The sequence below is a fragment of the Barbatula barbatula genome (genome assembly GCF_947034865.1).
Source record: "Barbatula barbatula genome assembly, chromosome: 8".
Lineage (NCBI taxonomy): Eukaryota > Metazoa > Chordata > Actinopteri > Cypriniformes > Nemacheilidae > Barbatula > Barbatula barbatula.
In genome coordinates this window covers 4250997-4273633 of record NC_136771.1, presented here as the reverse complement: position 1 = coordinate 4273633, position 22637 = coordinate 4250997, and the positions used below count along the sequence as shown (strand labels likewise).

At 37.1% G+C, this 22637-nt stretch overlaps 1 protein-coding gene across 4 annotated transcripts; it reads right to left on the bottom strand.

Annotated features, from left to right (window-relative positions):
* Positions 1 to 3: 3 nt before the first annotated feature.
* Positions 4 to 15265, bottom strand: LOC306898027 (protocadherin Fat 4). 4 transcript variants are annotated; one of them, XM_079463237.1, is made up of 30 exons: positions 15106 to 15265; positions 14379 to 14447; positions 13185 to 13348; positions 12942 to 12992; positions 12754 to 12843; positions 12594 to 12683; positions 12368 to 12475; positions 12163 to 12276; positions 11986 to 12079; positions 11309 to 11421; positions 11032 to 11205; positions 10710 to 10838; positions 9819 to 9974; positions 9523 to 9703; positions 9121 to 9251; positions 8092 to 9039; positions 7886 to 8011; positions 7560 to 7811; positions 7311 to 7409; positions 6603 to 6775; positions 6078 to 6226; positions 5476 to 5780; positions 4713 to 4823; positions 4178 to 4369; positions 3341 to 3435; positions 3064 to 3219; positions 2155 to 2346; positions 597 to 707; positions 472 to 508; positions 4 to 347 (listed from the first exon to the last, which is right to left on the bottom strand). In XM_079463237.1, the coding sequence occupies exons 1-30, from the start codon at positions 15173 to 15175 to the stop codon at positions 273 to 275; spliced, it is 4755 nt and encodes a 1584-aa protein (XP_079319363.1). In that variant the 5' UTR covers positions 15176 to 15265; the 3' UTR covers positions 4 to 272. The 4 variants fall into 4 exon arrangements, with proteins under 4 accessions (XP_079319363.1, XP_079319364.1, XP_079319365.1 ...); XM_079463238.1 differs by having other exon boundaries at positions 481 to 508; XM_079463239.1 differs by lacking the exon at positions 597 to 707 and having other exon boundaries at positions 15106 to 15251.
* Positions 15266 to 22637: the final 7372 nt, after the last annotated feature.

The following is a 22637-nucleotide window of genomic DNA, read 5'->3' as shown; positions in this document are numbered from 1 at the left end:
AGATGTTTATTTTACATTTAATTATTCTCATGACCATTTACGTCTTCAAAAACACAAATTTAACGTACGTTTCGCCGCACAAGAACAGTTGATTCAGTTAAAGTGCATAATATTTCTGTTGTTGTAAAATGCTTTTCAGGCAGCAAAAGGAACAATGCAACTGAATTACACACAGGTTAGAAAAATGTTGATGGAAGATCTGATGCATGTTAAAGACAAACAAGCTCATGACATCTATTGTGTTAATGGCAGATGTTGACAAGGTGAAGTTTTTAGAGGGCGGAGACGTTGCTTTCACATCTATCATCACTGTCATTCTCAGAATCCCGCTGGTGACGATTCTGCTCCTTGCAAAACAAAATATACAGACATTGAAAGATACATTTTGCAAAACAAGTTATTACTAATATTAATATTATTATTTAACATAGAAAAAGTATTCGTTTTAGTGATTAAAGCAAGCTCATTTACTTTTTCTACCTCTTTTGTTTTGACATCTTTTGGGTTTCTGTATTTAAAAAGGAACATGTTTAAACACATTTGTAAAACAAATTGGACAAAATGAACTGTTTACATGTAATAACTCTGGCACTCACTTATAGTAGTTACAGTTTTCAGCTATGCTGGATCTCTCTTTGAATGGGTCATGTTTGTCAATTTTGAAGCTCTCTTTGTCTGAATCCGTATCCTTGTTCATTTTTCTAACCCTGAAGCAAGAGGTTAATTTTGTGCATTATTTAACCGTTTCTCTAAAACATTATTTAAAACGTAGTTTAAAAAAGCAGTAACACTTCGTTATAACTCTGCAATATTGAAAATAATCGTGACACTAATAACAGTAATTGTGATGATAATTATACGTGAAATCGCAAATAATTTAGCGCCAATATCTGGTTTACCCAAGAGCCACAACAATTACAAACCGAGTCTCTGCTCGTTTTTTCTCCGAGCAATAATTGGACTCATTTGGCTGACTGCATAATTTACTTCAATAGATATCATCATTACCATTGTGTAGTGGAAATACGATTTTTTTGACAGCTTAATTGCGGTTGTCAATTGCTATTATTGATGAATGCAAAATAGCATATGTGTTCAAGGTGCGGTAAGCAATTTCTGAGAAATGCTTTTGAACACCCAAACATACCATATTTTCTACATGTTCTGTGTGTTTTGCCAAATAAAGATACTGTTTGCACATCCTCCTTGATGAGGAGACCAAACAAAGTGGAGCGGACCTATGGACGTATTGCCATAACACTGTTGTAGCCAGTCAGCAGTAGATGGCGCGTACGCCCATGAAGGTGCAGGAGAGAGGGAGAAAGGGGTCAATATTTTGACGGCAGGTGTTTCTTTTGGGTATCGACTTCAAATATCAAATGTTTCTCTGAAGTCGCTTACCGTACCTTTAAGTAATAAGTTACTGTATTAAAGGAGCAGTTTGTAAAATCGACTGCTAGAGAGCACACATTAAAAACAGATATGTGCAAAACGACGACAATGGCGTAGCTTGATGACTCCGTGAAGGAGCGTGGAATAATGGGGACTGTCGTCTTTAACTCCACCATTTTTATAATAAATCAGACGTGAATTAGAAACCACATTTATGGATTATGTAATTAAGTTTTATAAATGCTGCATTAGATGACATGACTTTATTTCATTAGAATGAATTAGATGCATTTGATGTCATTCATAAAATTAATTTATTACTATACAGTCGGATGAAATAAAAAAAATGCTTGTTCATATATACATGACACTTGTTCTAAATTAAAATTAAGATACAATTAACAAATAGTTGAGATATTGTAAGTACTCAACTGAACAGAATATAACACTGGCGATTGGTTTTTGGATATTTTACTGGAAAAAAGTTACAAACTGCACCTTTAACTTCAGATTTTGGAAAGACCTTAAGGTTGTTGGACTGGCATGTACAATATGACCACAAACATAAGTTATGAAAGTTAATAAGGTCCATTGGGATTTCATGAGTGTTTCTTTTTTTTAAAGTACGTTTTAAATGTATAATGTCTGAGAAACATAACCGGGTGCTTTTCTGAATACAGGGCTTCCCAAATCTTTTCATTTCAGGGCCCACCTAGACTGTTGAGTAAAATGCGTTCAGTTACACGGCCAGTAATAACTTACTTAATCACATAGACGGTCACCAGCGTTGCAAAAGCCACGACAAAGACTGCCAGGATAACACCAAGGGCAATGACGGCTGCTTGACCCGAATCTCCCGAGTTTCCAGATCCTTCCTCCAGCTTGATGTCCAAGCCAGAACCAAACACCTTCTCCAGTTCTGCTGTAACAGCGGCCTGTTCCTTGCGTAACCTCCTGCAGAAGTCAACACAACATGTCTGAGGAACCCGACTTCGGAAGCCCAAGTATTAAAATGTTTCTTTTGAGTTGGGTGCATTAGGATAATAATCATAACTTCTGTGGGTGGAATTCTCAAAACGTCTATAAAAAAGTTTGGTTATTCGTATGTTTTACATGACATCCCTTCCTGGTCTCCTTGTAAAATATTAAGCGAAAATGACCAGGTTTATGTTTTAGAACAGTTACAGTATAATGTCACTATTGTAACCACAAACAATAGTTATATTCACAAACTGGCCTTTTTCTACATGTTATACTTTCGCAGAATGTTCCCTACATTATGCTGGATGATTTGACGAAACAGACAAACAACAAACAATCACCCCCCCAAAACATCAAAGAGTCATATCTCAGGTCTAAACACTTGCTGCAAGGTATTCTCAGATAGCGGAGGTACGTCTGTAAGAGGTTTTTGTCAAATTTGTCTCTGAGACATTAGCTGTCAGGCGTCCATCTAGATGTCTGTCGGATGTTTATGATTTAGAACGTATCTAAAACTGGTCTTTCTCAGACGTTTATTGGATCTAGATCTTTAGCAGACATTGTACAGATGCACCGGTGTTATCTAGTTTAACTGTAAATGTAAAACTGTAACTGTTACACGTTCATTTACATCCAGTATAGGCTCAAGCTTAATTTATTTTTGCTGATACTGATACAATTTCGTCTTACTCTTTGACCTCCTCGGCAGGAACGACGGAGCCACTGCTGTCCACGGCGATAAAGTTGACGTATGTTTTGGTGGTAGATTCTCTGAGAATCAGATTTTGTCTCTCGGCTGCTACACTGAGGATCTTCACAGTCCAGCCTAGAGCTTTCTTCAGAGATCTGAGCCGAAACACGGTGTAATGTTTATCAGGTACAAAAGACAACATTACAAGCGCATCCAGAAGAGCAGACACTGAACAGAAATATGTTTTTGTATTGTATGTTGAACAGATAGGCTCACTCTTGAATCTCAAGTCGTTTTTTCTCCACAGTAAAGACAGGCTGGTTAAGAGAAATCACCACGACGCTGATAGTTGCCGTCTCTTTAATATTGACCTGAGGATGTCAAGCACATTTAATGCGAGTTAAATACAATTCAAGTCATTTTTTATTCAAATCGTGCAAATGCATGTTGGCAGACCCCAAAGTAAGAACTTTGTAATATGAGCATAGTAGAAGCATTCATTCTATCATTGTAAAACTTGATAAATCGTACACGGATGAATCAAACGCAAATAAGGTTAGTAAACAATTTGACCTCTCTAGTAGGTAAAATAATTCACTCCATGTCTGTGACACTCAATGCCATGTCCGTGTGTTTATTTCTTTGGTCGATAACAAATTGAGGCTTATGAGGAGGCACTCGGAGGCAGTTAACGCCTTATATTTATGTTGAAAAAGTATATCATTTTTAGTTTTCTTGGAAAATGACCAATCGTTTCGCTAGACAACAGCCTTATTCATCGGCTCGTGTCGTTTAGAATCTGAGATGAAACTGAACTCTGGACATTAACCAACAGCCCCCCCTTTAAGTCCATTATACTGTATGGATAAGAACCCTGGAAAGCATTCTTCATGAGCCTTGATTTGTTTTCGATAGAATAAAAACCACACGGATGACTTATAGGCTTCCACTGTAAGTGGGTTACTTTAATATTTGTTGTCTCGAAATGAACATTTCAATTGAAATTTGCTCAAGTTATTGACAGATTTTGATGGTAGTATGCGTGTGTGGTTTCTATACTTTGTAGTGATGTGTTTTGTCATTTTTTAAACATTTGACTATTTCTCTGCTCACCTGTACAGTTGTAGTCGTGGACAGTCCGTGTTTATCTGTGGCTTTAACTTCACAGGTGACCTGAGAGCCTCCGAAACTAGATGCATCCAATACATAGAGTTGACCAGTCAGATGGTCCACATCCAGAAGTGTGGTGGGCTTCAACAGGGCGTACTGCAGCTCTGAACTCTCTCCTATATCAGGGTCAGATGCCTGATGAACATACAACCACAATTATTCCAGGTGTTTTAACCTTCACTATCTCTCACTGATATATCTCTCCTTAAAGGGACAGTTCAGCCCAAAATAAAAATTCTCTCATCGGTTATTTCCCTTCGTGCCACTTCAAACCTGCATGACTTTTTTCTTCTGCATACCACAAAAGATGTTTTGACTTCCATTGTATGGGCACAAATCCACTGAGACGTTTCTCATAATTTCTTCTTTTCCACAGAAGAAAGTCAGTCATACAGGTTTGAAAAGAGACGAGGGTGAATATTTTTGGATAAACTATTCCTTAAACAGGACATGTTAGAAAGACGATTTATTTCCATACCTGAACTTTCACTATGGGGAATTTGTAGGGGGAGATGCTGAATATTTCTGCTTCATATTTCTCAGCAGTGTAAACAGGTGCTTCATTCACGTTCTCCACCTGAACACGGACCTGAATATAGAAAGTGAAATCTTACTTCAGATGAGCACAGGTCTCTTCTTTATGCACATATGTTTCTACCTGTGCTTCAAGCTATGTGATTCACATTATTGCGTTTCCGAATGACTCAAAAATCCTCACAACCTTAGAATTACGTAAAAAAGACTGCAATTTATTGCCAGATAGCACAGGTACATCTGCAAGACATCTGGAGATCTGGAATACAACTGCTGAGTAAAAACATCTAATATATGTCTTTACATACGTTCTAAATAATAAACCTCTTCTATCTGTAGGACATCTGATAGGGGACGTCTCACAGACGTATTGCAGATAAGCAAACAATCCCAAAAATACATCAAATAGACGTCTTCCAGATGTATGTGTGCTATCAGGGAAAGGACCAAAGCTGAATAGCGCTGGTGTAAAGTGTTGTGATAAATGGCAAGTTTTGTATTCAGATCAAATGCTTTTGTGACAGATCACTTAGTTATTATATTTTGCCGAGTGAGTTTCGTTGACATGTTTATAGCTGCCGTTTTCACTAATCATGTGTTGTTTAAAAACCTAAAACATCTTACGTGTGTCTTTATTTCTTTTATTTCTGGCCTTTGAACGCCTAAAATTCAATCTTTGATGACAGATTTGTATTTGGGAATAATACCGTGGTCTCAGCTGTATTCGGGGGAGTTCTGGAGTCTGTAGCTTCCACAGTGAGAATGTACCACTCTTCTTTCTCTTTGTCCAGCAGTCGGAGAGCTTTGATGGTTCCATCGGCATCCACGGAGAAGACGTGCTCGTGTGAACTCATGCTGTAGCTTACCGTAACCTGTGGGCTTCCTGTCGATGCTTTGACCACACCCACTTTTGTGCCCGCAGGTTCATTCTCTTTAATGGAGAAGTTGTAGGAGCTTGCAAAGGCCACGCCCTCGGTGAGTGACACCGTTTTGAAGTAGATTAAAACTTCCACTGAAGTGAAAAATGTAAGGAATGAAAATAAAAGGTTTTTTTCTTAATGTCAGATGCCAAAGTAAATAAGAGTATTATTAGGCATACAGGTTCTTCTACCTACAGTATGCAAATGCAAAGTTATAGTAATCTAATTACACAGAACGTGTTTGCCTAGAACAAACTGACTGTGACCTCATGTAAATTCAAAGCGCCTGGTTATGAAAGCTGACATCTGCAGCTTACAAAAGGCTTGCATCATTAGTCAAGTCAATCTGCAGATAAATCCCTGAGGCTGTATGTGCAAGTGAATTAAACCTGTGGCAGATTTCGGTGGCGTTCCGTGATCCATCGCCTTAGCTGTCAGGTTGAGCAGCGTGTCTTCTGTGAGGTCACTGAGGTCAGACGTCAAAGTGATGTCTCCCGTCTCAGCATCCAGAGAGACCACGGAGGTGTCTTCGGAGAAACTACGAAACATGAGTTTACCCTTATTTTGTGTATTATGAAGTTCCGTGATGAGAGGCAGAGACCGAAGCATAGAAATGCAGTATACTGTATACATTGATGCCTTATTTTAACTTTCCAGATGCGTACGCCATTTTGGAACGGCATCACATTAAGGTAGCTGATGTCACTCACAGTTTTTCAAAATGCCAATAAGATCTAACCAACCGGATGTAACATTTCATAGTCAGAAAATACCTATAAACATGGTTGCAGACGCAAAGTCAGCTTGCTCTTGAGTGTTCATGGACTGGCTTGGAGGGTTCCAATATGGTGGATGACCTACCTAGAGTGGCCTGCATCTTATCAGGCATCTTTTTACATATATCTGGTGTATACCTGTATGTCATGAGCGAGTTATTTCCAGCATCTCTATCTGTAGCGTACAGCTTCAACAGCAGATCTCCAATTTTGGTGTCCTTAACTAGAATACTTCTGCTGTAGGTTTTAGAGCTGAAGACAGGAGCGTTGTCATTGATATCTGTGATACTGACCCTCAGCGTGGTGATGTTCTGATTAACCAAAAAAAAAACATTTAGTATAGACCTTGACTACACATTCACATCCTTTCACACACAGTGAGGTTAGCTGGTCTTAAAAGAGCCAAATTACATCATTTCTGAGTATTTTGTGAGGAATCAATATACATTTACTTGAGAATCAGAATGTCCTAAAATATTAAGTCTTGTTTTCTGGAAAATAAGTAATTAATTAATCAAAATTAATTGGGTTTATAATTAATAGCCTACAAACTTTTTAAAAAATCAGCCAGTGGTGTAAGAAAAATGACCCCATTGGCTGATCTTTTTTTCTTGTTTTACGGATTAATAATGTCTTAATAATGTCTTAATATCTAGGTCGTTTTTATTTCAGAAGTAAATGTATCTTGATTTAAGAATTTTTAAATATTTGTATTAGAAAACACGAGAGAAGTACTTATACAACATGCACAGTAGTGAAAAATGTACAGCTTTCAGTAAAAATGTATCTAGAGTACACACATTAACATCATGACATGTACTAGTACACAGAAAAGGAAATCAATACATTTCTCTGTGGTATTCCATGATCCATAGCAACGATGACCAAATCATAAACATCCTGTTTCTCTCGATCAAGTTCTTTGACAGCCAGCAGCGTCCCATCCTGGAGGAGAACATTTTTCACAAATTGTAGGGCAAGTAATGCATTTATGCTATGTTGTGTATTTCAGTTATTGTACCATTTACCACTAAATACATGCCAATGTCATGTTTTTAAAAGAAATTGCCTGATTGTAACCAAATGTTATCCCACCTCTCTAAATTGAAACAGGTTGCTGTGAGAGGAAGTAGATATGGTGACCCGCCCGTTGTCTCCAATGTCCGAGTCTGCTGCTGAGATCACGCAAACCTCTCCCGTTGAAGAGGACGTGTACACACCCTCCCGGATCTCAGTGTACCCTGGGAGAGCCAAGAATTCTGGGTTGTTGTCATTGACGTCGAGAACAGTGATATTGATCTGAGCTGAGGCGCTCTGACCGTCCACAGGCTGGTCTACTGCTATTACCTAAAAGAGACAATTCAGAGTTTTAAAAAAGTTTTTTGAATGTTTTTCACATGTTTTTGAATGTTGTTTTGTACCTGAAGCATGTAATTGTCCTTAGTTTCTCTATCTAGGGTGGCATTAGTCCTGAGCAGTATTACACCTTGACCGTTGATAGAAAAGGTATCACTATCCAGGATAAAGTAACCTTTCGAAAACCCCCCCTGAGTGGAAAGAAAATAGAACCAAATGGTACAAGATTTTGGTGGACTTTAATGCTTTCTGTGATTCAAATGCATCTTACCTCATCCACATCTGTAACCTCCAGAGACACAAGAGCGGCTCCGCTTGGCAGATTTTCATAGACTGCCACATTGTACTGCTTCATACTAAACTCTGGGGCCTTATCATTCACGTCTTCCACCCACACGATGACAACGGCACTTCCTGTAAGAACGTGACTTCCTCCATCTCGTCCCTCCACTTGTAGCGTAAACCTCTTCACTTTGCTGTAATCAAGATTTTCAGCAAGATGAATGGAACCGGTCACAGCGTCTATGCTAAAGACGGGTGGTGTGGAAGGCGGCTCCTGTCTGACGATGTGATAGGTCACCACTGCGTTGGAACCCTCATCTTTGTCAACCGCTGTTACGTTGAGCGCTTCTGTTCCTACCGTTGCATCCTCCGACACCGTGACCTCGTATTGTTGCTTGGAAAATATGGGAGCATTGTCGTTGATGTCGCTTATCGTGATGTCCAAAGTGGCGGTGGTGGAACGTGATGGGCGACCCTGGTCTCGTGCGGTGATCTCCAAGATGTACTCATCCTTGTCCTCTCTGTCGAGAGGAGTCACCACAGTTATCACCCCTGTTACCTCGTCGATATGAAACCTCCCGCCTCCCCCCAGAAGAGTGTACCGCACTTCACCATTCAGATCTGAATCGGCATCCGTGGCCTGGACGGATGTAACATTATCTCCCACCTTAAGATCTTCTGGTATTGTAACCTGTGCAGGGTTAAGTACAAATGTTGGACTGTTGTCGTTGATGTCCAGGACGGTGACCTGAACAGATGCCTCATCCCGGTTGGTTCCATCCGTTATGGACAGCTGAACAGTGTAGCTGCTCTTCAGTTCATAGTCGAGTTTGATTTTGGTTGACAGAACACCTGTATTCTGGTCTATGGAGAACTTGTCGGTTTCGCTTTCGACCGTTAATGTCACGGGAATCAGGTTGATGGATAGGAAGTCAATCTGTAGATGATAAAGTGCAGGTTGAATTAGTCTAATTTTAAAATCATCTGAGGCAAAACTTTGAACTGTAAGGCCACGTACCTTCACAATGTCCGCTTCCGACTGCTCTTCCTCGACCTGACCCTGGTACGTCTTCTGAAGGAACTGTGGACGGGAATCTCCAGGTGCCTTGATGTCCACCAGAACAGAAGTTGATCTGCTTACTACGCCACCTGAAGGTGTGAAATTCAACCATAAATAAATATTCTATCATAATTCATCACTCTCATGTCAATACAACCTGTATGACTTTCTTCTGAAGAACAAAAAAAGAGACATTTTTAAGAACGTTGGAAACAAAAAACCCTGGACCCCATAGACTTCTATTGTATAAACACGATTTCTCAAAATATCTTCTTTTGTGTTTCACAGAAGAAAAAGTCACAGACATCACAGAGTTGACATACATCTATTTTCATCTACCATGAAAAAACAACAACGTACCATCTTTTGCAGTCACATAGAGCGCAAACTGAAGGATTTTGTTTTCCATCAGTGGAATTTTATGAAGCAGCGTAATCTCCCCAGTGTTCCCATCAATGGCAAAATAACCTTCTTCATTTCCAAACTCAATCGCATAACTGATTTCCCCATTTGGACCTTCATCGAGGTCTGTTGCCTCCACCTGTGAATAATATGATATAATTTTAAGTTGTAAAAAAGTAATAATAGTTCATCAATCTTCAGAGATGTACTCAAGTGTCGATAAGATGACTCAGAAGAAAACAGTCCCGCGTCACCTTGACAACAAGCATTCCAGTGGTCTGATTGCTGTAAACTTTGCCCTCATACTTGGGCGTTGTAAACTGTGGACTGTTGTCATTCTCATCCAGGAGAATAACGTTCATTTCGGCTGTTGCTGTGTTGCTGGACGGAGGATCGTCTTGTGCTTCAACCTTTAATTTTGAGAAGAAAAATTATAATTTTTTATTATGGTAGTCTTCAAATTATCATATGGCTAATGCGATTGAACTCTTCTTGTTAAACCAAAGTTATTTTAGGGATGTTTTCCCATTCAATGGCCATATTTTCAACGCATTTGAGCTGCTATTTCAGTCATTCAAGTCCTATCTACGTAAAATGGGTGAAGATTGATAGCTCTCAAAGGATAGTTCACACAAAAATTCTGTCATCATTTAAGGCCAAAATTCATTACAAGACTTTTGCTTAGATTTTGCCCAGATTTTCAGTCTGGACATGTTGCAGAAAGTCGATCAGTTAGTGTGTTTCTATCTGAAACGTGCTGGGGCTCCTTTGACTACCATTTAATTTGTTCTTCTGTGGTAGTCAATGATGTCCTGAAACTGAAAATTAAAAGCATTCTTCCAAATATCTTTCTCTGTGTTCATCAGGACTATGTAATTTATACACTCATGAGGATGAGTAAATGATGATAGAGTTTTCACTTTTGGGTGGACTATCCCTTTAAATCTCTTTATGCTTTGCTTATAGTCAGTGTTTTCTTGTACAGCTGCTTTGTAACAATGAAAATTGTATAAAATAAATAAAGCTGACTTGACTTGACTAGACTTAAATCGCTGGCTAAGACCACAATAAGACAACTTTCCAACAACAATTAAACCTTATTTCAACTGTACCATAAATCCTGTTTTGATTTTGGTTTCACTTACTTGAAAACGAAAATTGGTTGTGGTCTCTCTGTCTAGCTCCACAGATTTATTCACCCGAACAATTCCATCAGGACCGACTGAAAAAGGGACGGAGGCCGGAATAATCCGGAATGTTCCTACAAATCCTCCCTGGTGTGATATAAACCTTTTTAGATTTGTTGTTGATAGTGTTATGGATATCGTTTAGTCTGATTTCACAAAAGAATTATTTGCTTAGCCTGAAATCTGCCCCCAAAGGTATTTAAAATAATGCATCATTAAAATAGGCATAATTTTTATTTCTGCGTGTATCTGTATGTCTGTTTACATGATGTAACCGTACCATGTCTAAATCTGTGACTCTAGTCTGAAGCACAACTTGGTCGTGTGGAGAATTTTCTGGAATAGTGGCCTGGTACTGGTCCAGCTCAAATTTTGGTGGGTTATCATCCACATCAACTATAGTGACAGATAGCACAGTGTTAGCCGTCTTACTTGTATCGTCTTGCTGAGTTGCCTGTTTAAAAAGAGAATAATAAGGATTGGAGAACAAAATTATTTTCTTTCATTAAAGATGAATTAACTTAATTTCATTAAATGGCATTAATAACGCCTGATACCTGTATGTAGACAGTTATCTGATCAATTTCCTCTCTGTCCAGTGCTGTTGTCACGGAGATGACCCCAGTGTTTTGGTCGATTGCGAAGTGGGCCTGATATTGATTTGGAAGGACTGAAACAGAAGTGTGAAAATATTTGTTTGTTTTTAAAACAGAGCCTCAATCATTCTATAACATCTCCCCTGTCTTCGTCAACCACGCCCCCCGCACCAGAGCCACCTCTCAGATACACTCGCTCACAATAACCTCACTTTTAACCCCTGGACTACATTTCCCATCATGCACTGCACCCCTCTGACCTCATTGATTACCCTGCTCCTGACGCTGAACCCCATCCCATGGACTCTATTTAATCCCAGTGTTTTGTCATGTTTAGTGTCCAGTCTAGTTGTAGTCTTTGAGGCAAAATTGTAAGTCGTTGCTGAGTTATGATCTTTGATTACAATAATTGTTGATATTATCATGTGTAGTTAGTATTAACAAAGTTTTGATAATTATTGTAGTTCCCGGTATATATGGTGACAGCAATGAATATTTTGATGTTAATAAAGTATTGCTTAATATTTTATATTTTGATGTAAGATTTAGGTCGGACTAGCATCTATCCCAAATCTGTATTCGGAAACAAGGAAAGTTGTCATGGTGAATAACATCATTACATTTTATATGAAGGGTACCTGCTGTTATGCTGTAGACTACAGGCTCATCGATGCCTTTATCTCCATCTTGTGCTTTTATGGACTCAGGAGTGACCACTGAGAAGTGCCCTACCTATTTGTGGACAGAATCTTTTTGTATTTGTTTGGGCAGAAATGCATTTTTAAGTATTAATTTTGTACTTGAAAGTTTCTGACCTGATTCTCCTCTATGGATGCTTTATAAAGGCTGTGATGGAAATATGGGTTTAGGTTGTCGTAATCTATAACTGTTATTGTAACTGTCGCGGTGTCCTTGAGTCCCTCTTGATCCTGCAAACAAACATTTTAAGCAGACTGGAGAACCATTTTCAGAAATGAGAGAATGATAAGATAGAAAAGCAGCCGAGCTGTGGATCTTTACTTTGGCTTCCACGGTGAAAATGTGGCTTTCAGCGACGTTGTAGTCCAAACGTTTTTTTAACTTGATGTTCCCGTCGTTTCCCAACTCAAACTCATCTGGCGCTGGAGGCTGAGTGAAGAAGTGTTGTGGAATAAAATGACGAAATTTATCCAGTTTTCCTTAATGTTTCATTACATCGTTTTTTTGTCAAAGAAAGAAATGTATAGTTCTATCAGACTTGACTCACCACTATAGAATATGTCAGTATGTAGTTACTCGGAGATACGTCTGCATCTTCAGCTTTTACAAGGAGCACATATGAGTCCACAGACTGGGTCTATAACACAAATATAACTAATAAATAGTGATGAGAACTCTAGCGTAAGATCCTGAGACACTGAGCTCACCTCTGAAAGCGTTGCACTGTATGTTTTGCTTTGGAAGATGGGAGCGTTGTCATTAACATCCAAAACGTTTAGTTTCCGTGTGTTTTTCATCTGAAATGCAAAAGTTGACTTTATAGGGAAGGTTTTTAAGTATATGTTTTACTTATTTGTTATTGGTCAGATATTACTAAATGATTATTATATATTACCGCTGGGTTTGTGTTTGTGCAGGTGACAGAATAAAACAGATTTCCTCCTGACTGAAAGAACAAGCAGTGGAAACATGATATGAGGAACAGAATATTTGGACTTTATTACTTTCTTTACCAGAATCGCCAGAAATGTCAGTTTAATTTTCAGTTGTTATTTTCTGGCAATATGCATATCGATGAAATTAAACTGATCAAGGTTCATTAAACTGTACAAGGTTATTTATAACATGGAAAACAAACCTCTGATAGCACTTCAGCATCCAATGGTTTGTTGGTGCGTACAATAGCATTATTGTCTCCATCGGAGTAAACCAGTGTCAGGAATGTCACACCAATGGGGAAGTAATGAGACTCCAGAACTACACGATCATCAGGTCGGATATTGCTAATAATCTCTATGTCTCCTGTAGGGCAGATAGACAAATGTTTGCATTCTGGATCCTTCATTTACGGAAGAAATATAGAGATATGAATTGCTACAAATACGGAGTCTCTAAAAGTGTTTTAAGCAAACATGTTGTTAAAAAAATATTTAAAATGATACAAATATGTTTTCAATATTTTTATTAATAATTAATAATAATAATCCATTAATTATTATTATTATTACATATGATATTATAAAATAATATCTTTGTTAATTCAATTATATTAAATCATTATTATCAATAAAAGTAACAATAGAATTATTATTATAACATCGAGACTAATCTGGTGTCTTACAAAGGTAATTCATGTAATTGTATTTTTCGGTCACACTTCAGTAAATACTTCATTTGTTGATTATTAATAGTTTGTAAGGTAGTAGATAGGTTTAGGTATTGGGTAGGATTAGGAATGTAGAATATGGTCATGTAGAATATGTGCTTTCTAAGTAAGGGATAATGTACAGGCTGAGCGTTGTTATCGCAGTAATAAGCCCCGACAGTGTGATCAGGAGCTGACGTGAAGCGGAGGGTCTTGCATCACACTGAAGGGGCTTATTTCAAGATTACTTGCCATGTGAGAAAAAAATTGATGTAAAATGTGAATTTGAAATATTTTATTAGCTCATTTTTACCCAATGCAGACATTCCGCGAGGAAAAGCCGTTTAGTTTTGGTTTTAAAATAAGAAACAACATTCAAACGTCACGAACAGGCAAATTGGTTTAATCATTTGTAAATATAATGTCATATATGTATATATTACATATATGTGTAATATTAAACTGCCCCTCTCAAAATGATTTGCAGCATCCATTATTTGATAAAAACAACCCTTGGAATATCATGACTAGCCATTTAGAATCAAGCATTCAAATAAGCTGTGTAATAAATACTAATAAACAGCCAATATGCCAATAATAGGCATGTTGATAACAACTAGGTAATAGTGAGAATTGTCCCCTATACTGAAGTGTTAACAATTTTTCTTCCCTTTGACGTTATCTCACCTTCGTATCCCTCCTGGACACTCCCTATAGTGATGTCACTTCCACGTTGACAATTGATCTCTGTTGTGCCTATAAAACACATAATTGGTTTCAGGACAACAGATAAAGTCCTAAACTTTTATACACAAATTTCAATATATTAAAATCGTTTTTTCATATGTATAATAGTTCTACTCATTTGAAATGTACATTTTTGGATTCCCTTTACTATGCTATGTATACGAGGACTAAAAGGAGGTCACTTCACAGTAGTTCACATTTAGGAAGTCAGCTTCCTGTCAGCAGAGTGACATGGCGACTGTTTGTAGATGTGATTTAACACTATTGTTATGTATTCTTCATCAGAACCCTGTGAAAATTACAAGCTTTGCATCAAAATTCCAAGAAATTACTTAACAATAACTCTGGTTCTTAGAAAAAGCAATTAATGCTTTAAATGAAGTGAAGACAACTCCCTCTTAAATGAACACACAGGAATGCATGTGTGACACAGGAGTCTCCGCTTCTTCTAAACAGAGACTTTAATCCAGACCCAGCCTGTTTCTCGCATAGCGTTGATCAGCAATTAACATGCTTGTTCTGGTTTAGTCTTTGTTCTTAATGTTTCATGTGACATTCATATCATTCTGATAGAAACACATAGATACTTGTTTTGATAAACAAGGCAACATTTATATCACAAAAAGAATTAGGTCTCTTTCACCTTTTTAAATGAAATTGAACTTACCGATAGCACTCCATATGCTGTGAACATGCAGGCAGACTAAGCTAAATACGATGAAGGTCGAGTTTTTCATATTTCACTTGCTGTTACTAACAAAGCGGCCTGTGTTATGAAACCTGGAAGCAAAAGAACTATTCCTTGTGTATTTACGTGTTCGCTCTGTGTCGTGTTTTATTGCGTGCAATAAACAGTTATGGCCTGTTGAATAGATGTGAGCAAGAGTCAAAGGTTCTTACAGAAGCCAATAATGGGGATGTGATTTGTAGCCACACAGCATGGGGTATTATTTGCAGAAATTAATCTTAATCGCTTGTTTGATGTTTTATTCGCTTAATCGCTTGTTTGATGCCCTCCAAACGTATTCTTTCGCAGCTCGGAAAATCCAGTTCAGTGGGTTTTTTGTGGTCTCTCGCATGTATCTATTAAATAAAAATATACATGTATGAGCGTGCTGACATGCAGTGTAGAGCTTTATATACACTTTTCTCAAATCTTAAAGATACATTTTCTTAAAATAATCACATTGAGAGCTTTATACATTGAGAGCACTGTATCGTCACCTTGTATTTTGACGTTTAGTTGGAACACCCACAATAACAATCCGTTGCCATAAAATAAAAGTCCTTTATGCTGGATCTTGGCCTGCAATTCAACAGGTTATAAAGATACAGTACATCACACCAACGGGTAATAAACCATTGCTGTGAAACTGGGTAGCGTTTTAACTCCATATTTCCTTGTTACCTCATTTCGTCAATCATCAAATGATGTTGCTTGTTGAGATGTGACCATAATAAGCTTTACTAAGCCAGGGCTGCTGTAGGAGTTTCTAAAACATTTGGCAAAAAAAAAAAAATTGACATTCAACATTAATTTAACATTGAAATTCAACATCGATTTAACATTGAAATTCAACATAGATTCAACATTGAAAAACCCACAAAAACGTTTTTCATATTTTCATATTCTTTGTGGTAAACGTGTACAAACGTTGTAGTTTGGTGGCTGGATACTTGGTCACTGTGTCATTCACTTTTAAAGAGAAGACGCGCAAGTTTTGCCCAAAAGCTAAGGAGGAGTCTGTTCAATGTTCATCAGATCCTGTCAATCAAGTTTATATTCTACTTGCCCCGCTCCTGTCAGCATAATTGCTACTGTTTCGCAACCACCCCCACCCCAACCCTACCTACATTTCTATTCATTCTCGTAATTATATATATTTTAAATGCACGTCACTGTTTTTTTCTAAGATAGATTTTGAAACATTGACACCAAAATGAAAGTGAAAAGTTATGGAGACTAGTATGAACATTTCAGTTGAATTTGATATTTATTTAATAATAAGCGATTTGAAATGAGTTGTGCGTTCATGTACTTCATTTATCCACTTGTAAATAGTTATAGTTTACTATTTGTCTTTACATATAATGTGCATCGGTATTTTGAATATTTTGGCTTACAAAATTCAGACGCATTTAAAGCCGTATATATAACAATTTCTATCTTCTGTTATACGAGTGATGCAGATCCGACCTGACTCTTTGAATTTGTATTGTCAATGTGTGGAAGCCTCTTTTGAAATGATCGTGCAAACAGGGTTCAGTGTAACTAATGCAACAAAACCTGTTATGCAATTTTAAAAATCTAGCTTCATAATTGCTGTACAGAAATAACTGCCTTACATCCTAAGACTATAAGGGAGGGCGATCAAAAACTATTGGGAGGGACCAAAATTTTACAGGGAGAGTGTATTCTCCTCTGACTGGTACAGAAAATTGATAATTGTGGGTTGTCCCAATAGCACAGGTGCATCAGCAGGTGGTGAATGTAAGGAGTATAAAGCTTACAGGTCGCAGGATACAGGACAGTAAAGTGCATTTGTTTCTCCAATAACAGCACATCTGGTAAGACTCTTCATTCATTTTTTCTGCCATCTGATTGAATTGAATTAGATAGGCCTTGTTCATCATTGTTGTACAATAAATATTTATATTTCTGTAAATTGTTATTTTGTAATTTAGACACATTTTCGAATGCACATATTAAGAATGTTATTATTGGTTGTGTTATATTGGGAATATAGTGATGATTGATGTGGTCGTGGCTGCGCGATATTGCAAATATTGTCACTGTTGGACTGAAACCTTGTATCTCCAAAACCACAAGGAAAGGAAAAACGTAGCTTTTTTTAAGAAGTTTCAGTCCGACACCGACAATAAACTGATGGTAGATGTGATTCAATCTGTTGTACATTCACTATATAGATATAATAATTTGTTGCTATCCTTCTGAAACCTTGTTTGTCCAAAATTGCTATTTTTCAGTAAATGGAAAAGTCACAGTGCTAAATGATTAAATACTGTATTGTCAAAGTTTTAATACTTTTTATTGATCAGATATTAGCAAAACCCAGTGACAAGCATTAAGTATGACTAACAATAATGAAGAAAATGTATCTCGAAATATGGAGACGTGATTTCCGAAGAAGAGCAGCGATATACAGTGCCTGACCCAAAATAAAGTCGCCGGTCTTTGCAGAGTGGCCGACTATCCCATCATTAAGAGAACCAAAATCAGGCTATGACATAGTATAAACCTGAAGAAAAGTAGAAACCTGTAGGAAACTAAACCTGAAGAAACAAAATATTAGTGTGACTTTGTTTATGTCAATTGCATATTAGATGCTTGAACAAGAAAATAATACTTTTTTAAGATAATATGCATGCTGAAAAATAAACAATGGAATCCTGTTCAAAACTCAATAGAAAATGTATTATTATTATTTCAATGGGATTTAATGGTTATAATAGGACTTGTATTGTTTTTAATCGAAACTATAATGTGAACCATTAAATGCTATTGGAATAATAATGGAAAGCTGATTGATCATTACAGTATAAATGGAAATCGTTAGAATTTCTGTGATGGTTTCAAGTGTTTTTTTTCAATGTACATTGGCAAACAGTCTTTGCCATTTACTGTAGAAAAGTTAGGTGACTTATAACACACTATATGGACAACACAGAGATCTGGGGGCCTGTGTATATAAACTTTGCATAGATTTCATCGTCAAAGTGTGTTTCTGCAGTGTTCACATATTTACGCTAAGTTCAGTTTCATATTTTTTTTTAATCTCAGTATGTGCATGGAAAATTGTGAAAACACATTTCCATTTCACTAATCTGATTGTCCTACCCATCTGATTGTAACAAACTTGTAGCGACATGCTTCGATTTTAGATGGCAAAGGTTTTGTGAAAATGAAAGAATCTTAATTTTTGACTGAATTATTTCTTTGTTCATTTTAAGTTTACTGTGTCTTCTTTTTCAATTTTTCCCAATCTCAGTAGCTAGATATACACAAAAACAAAGATAAATGAGGAAAGTCCTCTCAGTGAAGATGTTACTAGTTTTAAATCTAGTTCTACTGGTGGCCAGTGTGAGTGAGGGACGGACCATTCAGTCCCAAAAGCCCTCGGCAATAGACAAAATAATTGAAGTTAACACTGGTAAGTTACAGAGCTCAGCATTTCTTTCATATATTCCTTTCTCTGTCTGTGTGAATGCGGGGTGCCAAGTTACCATATGAATCATGATATATGTCACATGAAATGCAGATTCAAGTTTAATCACAGTAATCTTTTTACCAAGGTGAATCTCTGAAAAATGTATCCGTTGCTGATTCCAGAGCTAGTGACAGCAGTGAGTATTAGACCTCAAACGATTCTCTCTGTTTCCTCATGTTTCCCTCTGTGTCTTCAAGATGCCACATTGCCATTTTATATTCAACATAATATAATGAATTACAATAATAATTTTCACCAAGGTCAATCCAGTGAAGACGAATCGACTGCTTCTGATAACACTGACAGTGGTGAGTAACAGAACTCAAGCTTTATGTTCATAGTCCCTCATGTTTCTTTGTGCATTTTAAGGATGCCATGTTGCCATGTTATATATCACATGAAATACAGATTTAATGACCAAGACCCATCTCAAAAGTATTTGTCAAATGAAAATCCAAACAAACTTTAAAGGTTCTATTGTCAAAACCTTTTCTATTCATGTCACATGAAATGCAGATTCAAGTTTAATCACAGTAATCTTTTTACCAAGGTGAATCTCTGAAAGATGTATCCGTTGCTGATTCCAGAGCTAGTGACAGCAGTGAGTATTAGACCTCAGACGACTCTCTCTGTTTCCTCATGTTTCCCTCTGTGTCTTCAAGATGCCACATTGCCATTTTATATTCAACATAATATAATGAATTACAATAATAATTTTCACCAAGGTCAATCCAGTGAAGATGAATCGACTGCTTCTGATAACACTAACAGTGGTGAGTGACAGAGCTCAGGCTTTTTGTTCATAGTCCCTCATGTTTCTTTGTGCATTTTAAGGATGCCATGTTGCCATGTTATATATCACATGAAATACAGATTTAATGACCAAGACCCATCTCAAAAGTATTTGTCAAATGAAAATCCAAACAAACTTTAAAGGTTCTATTGTCAAAACCTTTTCTATTCATGTCACATGAAATGCAGATTCAAGTTTAATCACAGTAATCTTTTTACCAAGGTGAATCTCTGAAAGATGTATCCGTTGCTGATTCCAGAGCTAGTGACAGCAGTGAGTATTAGACCTCAAACGATTCTCTCTGTTTCCTCATGTTTCCCTCTGTGTCTTCAAGATGCCACATTGCCATTTTATATTCAACATAATATAATGAATTACAATAATATTTTTCATCAAGGTCAATCCAGTGAAGACGAATCGACTGCTTCTGATAACACTAACAGTGGTGAGTGACAGAGCTCAGGCTTTTTGTTCATAGTCCCTCATGTTTCTTTGTGCATTTTAAGGATGCCATGTTGCCATGTTATATATCACATGAAATACAGATTTAATGACCAAGACCCATCTTGAAAGTATTTGTCAAATGAAAATCCAAACAAACTTTAAAGGTTCTATTGTCAAAACCTTTTCTATTCATGTCACATGAAATGCAGATTCAAGTTTAATCACAGTAATCTTTTTACCAAGGTGAATCTCTGAAAGATGTATCCGTTGCTGATTCCAGAGCTAGTGACAGCAGTGAGTATTAGACCTCAGACGACTCTCTCTGTTTCCTCATGTTTCTCTCTGTGTCTTCAAGATGCCACATTGCCATTTAATATTCAACATAATATAATGAATTACAATAATATTTTTCACTAAGGTCAATCCAGTGAAGACGAATCGACTGCTTCTGATAACACTAACAGTGGTGAGTGACAGAGCTCAGGCTTTTTGTTCATAGTCCCTCATGTTTCTTTGTGCATTTTAAGGATGCCATGTTGCCATGTTATATATCACATGAAATACAGATTTAATGACCAAGACCCATCTTGAAAGTATTTGTCAAATGAAAATCCAAACAAACTTTAAAGGTTCTATTGTCAAAACCTTTTCTATTCATGTCACATGAAATGCAGATTCAAGTTTAATCACAGTAATCTTTTTACCAAGGTGAATCTCTGAAAGATGTATCCGTTGCTGATTCCAGAGCTAGTGACAGCAGTGAGTATTAGACCTCAGACGACTCTCTCTGTTTCCTCATGTTTCTCTCTGTGTCTTCAAGATGCCACATTGCCATTTAATATTCAACATAATATAATGAATTACAATAATATTTTTCACTAAGGTCAATCCAGTGAAGACGAATCGACTGCTTCTGATAACACTAACAGTGGTGAGTGACAGAGCTCAGGCTTTTTGTTCATAGTCCCTCATGTTTCTTTGTGCATTTTAAGGATGCCATGTTGCCATGTTATATATCACATGAAATACAGATTTAATGACCAAGACCCATCTTGAAAGTATTTGTCAAATGAAAATCCAAACAAACTTTAAAGGTTCTATTGTCAAAACCTTTTCTATTCATGTCACATGAAATGCAGATTCAAGTTTAATCACAGTAATCTTTTTACCAAGGTGAATCTCGGAAAGATGTATCCGTTGCTGATTCCAGAGCTAGTGACAGCAGTGAGTATTAGACCTCAGACGACTCTCTCTGTTTCCTCATGTTTCTCTCTGTGTCTTCAAGATGCCACTTTGCCATTTAATATTCAACATAAAATGCAGAAAAAAGTTGAACTACAGTAATATTTTTCACCAAGGTCAATCCAGTGAAGACGAATCGACTGCTTCTGATAACACTGACAGTGGTGAGTAACAGAGCTCAGGCTTTTTGATCATAGTCCCTCATGTTTCTTTGTGCATTTTGAGGATGCCATGTTGCCATGTTATATATCACATGAAATACAGATTTTATGACCAAGGCCCATCTTGAAAGTATTTGTCAACGAAAATCCAAACAATCTTTTTAGGTCCTATTGCCAGAAGTGAATCGAAATTGGTCTACATCCTTTTCCATTAATTTCACATGAAATGCAGAATAAAGTTTAATTCAAACAATCTGTTTCGCACAGATCGCTATTATAAGAATTTAAAACAAGAAAGACAAATTAGGTGCCAATGATGACACGGGTCGTGATGAGTAACAGAGCTCATTGTTTTTATTTTACATTCCTTTCTGTTACCCTCTTAAGTTTCCCATGATGTATTTCTCCTGAAAAACCTTTTTATCATGCCAGACGTGTGTTTTATTTTCTTATCTGTGGCTCTCTTTGTCTTCATGTTTCAATGTTGTGTTTCATTTAAAAATGCATTATACATTTAAATCACAAGATCTGTTTTATCAAGGTCAAACTCATAAGCATCCATCCAGGAAACACAAAGCGAATGCTAAAGACAATGCCAAACGTGAGTAAAATAGAATTTTTCCTCCTCTGTTCCTTTTGGTGTTGTGAGGATGCCATATTGCCATACTATATTTGACATGGGATACAGAATAGACTTTAACTACAGCAATCTCTTTAAATCAAGGTCATACTATGAAGTGTTCCTTAAGTAAAGACAAAACAAGTTCTGGTGGTAACAGTGGTGAGTAACAGAGCTTCTTTTATTTTGTTCACATTAAATTGATGTTTCTCTGTGTGACTTGAAGATGTCATGTTATATTTCAAATTATAAGAAAATCTAATAAAATAATACTAATTCATTTTACCAAGATCAATCTCATAAGAACTCAAAGTCACGTCAAGAAAAAATGAGTGCAGATGAAAACCAATTCAAATGTGAGTTGAAACGTGTACCCCTTTCTTTCATATATTTTGCTCTCTTATGTCTGTTTGTCTCTAGATGATGCCATGTTACCATATTTTACTTAACATGCTATTCAGTTAATCATGTTAGTTCCCACCTCTATTTCACCAAGGTCAATGTGCTAAGGATTTATTCACTCCAACAAAAACTCCTACCATTACCTCAAGCCCCACCACCACAGCAAGCCCCACCACCACATCAAGCTCCACCGCAGCCTCTAGTCCCATCACCACAGCAAGCCCCACCACAACCTCAAGTCCAACCACACCGTCAGGCCCCACCACAACCTCAGAAACAACCACCACGTCAGGCCCCAGCACAACCTTA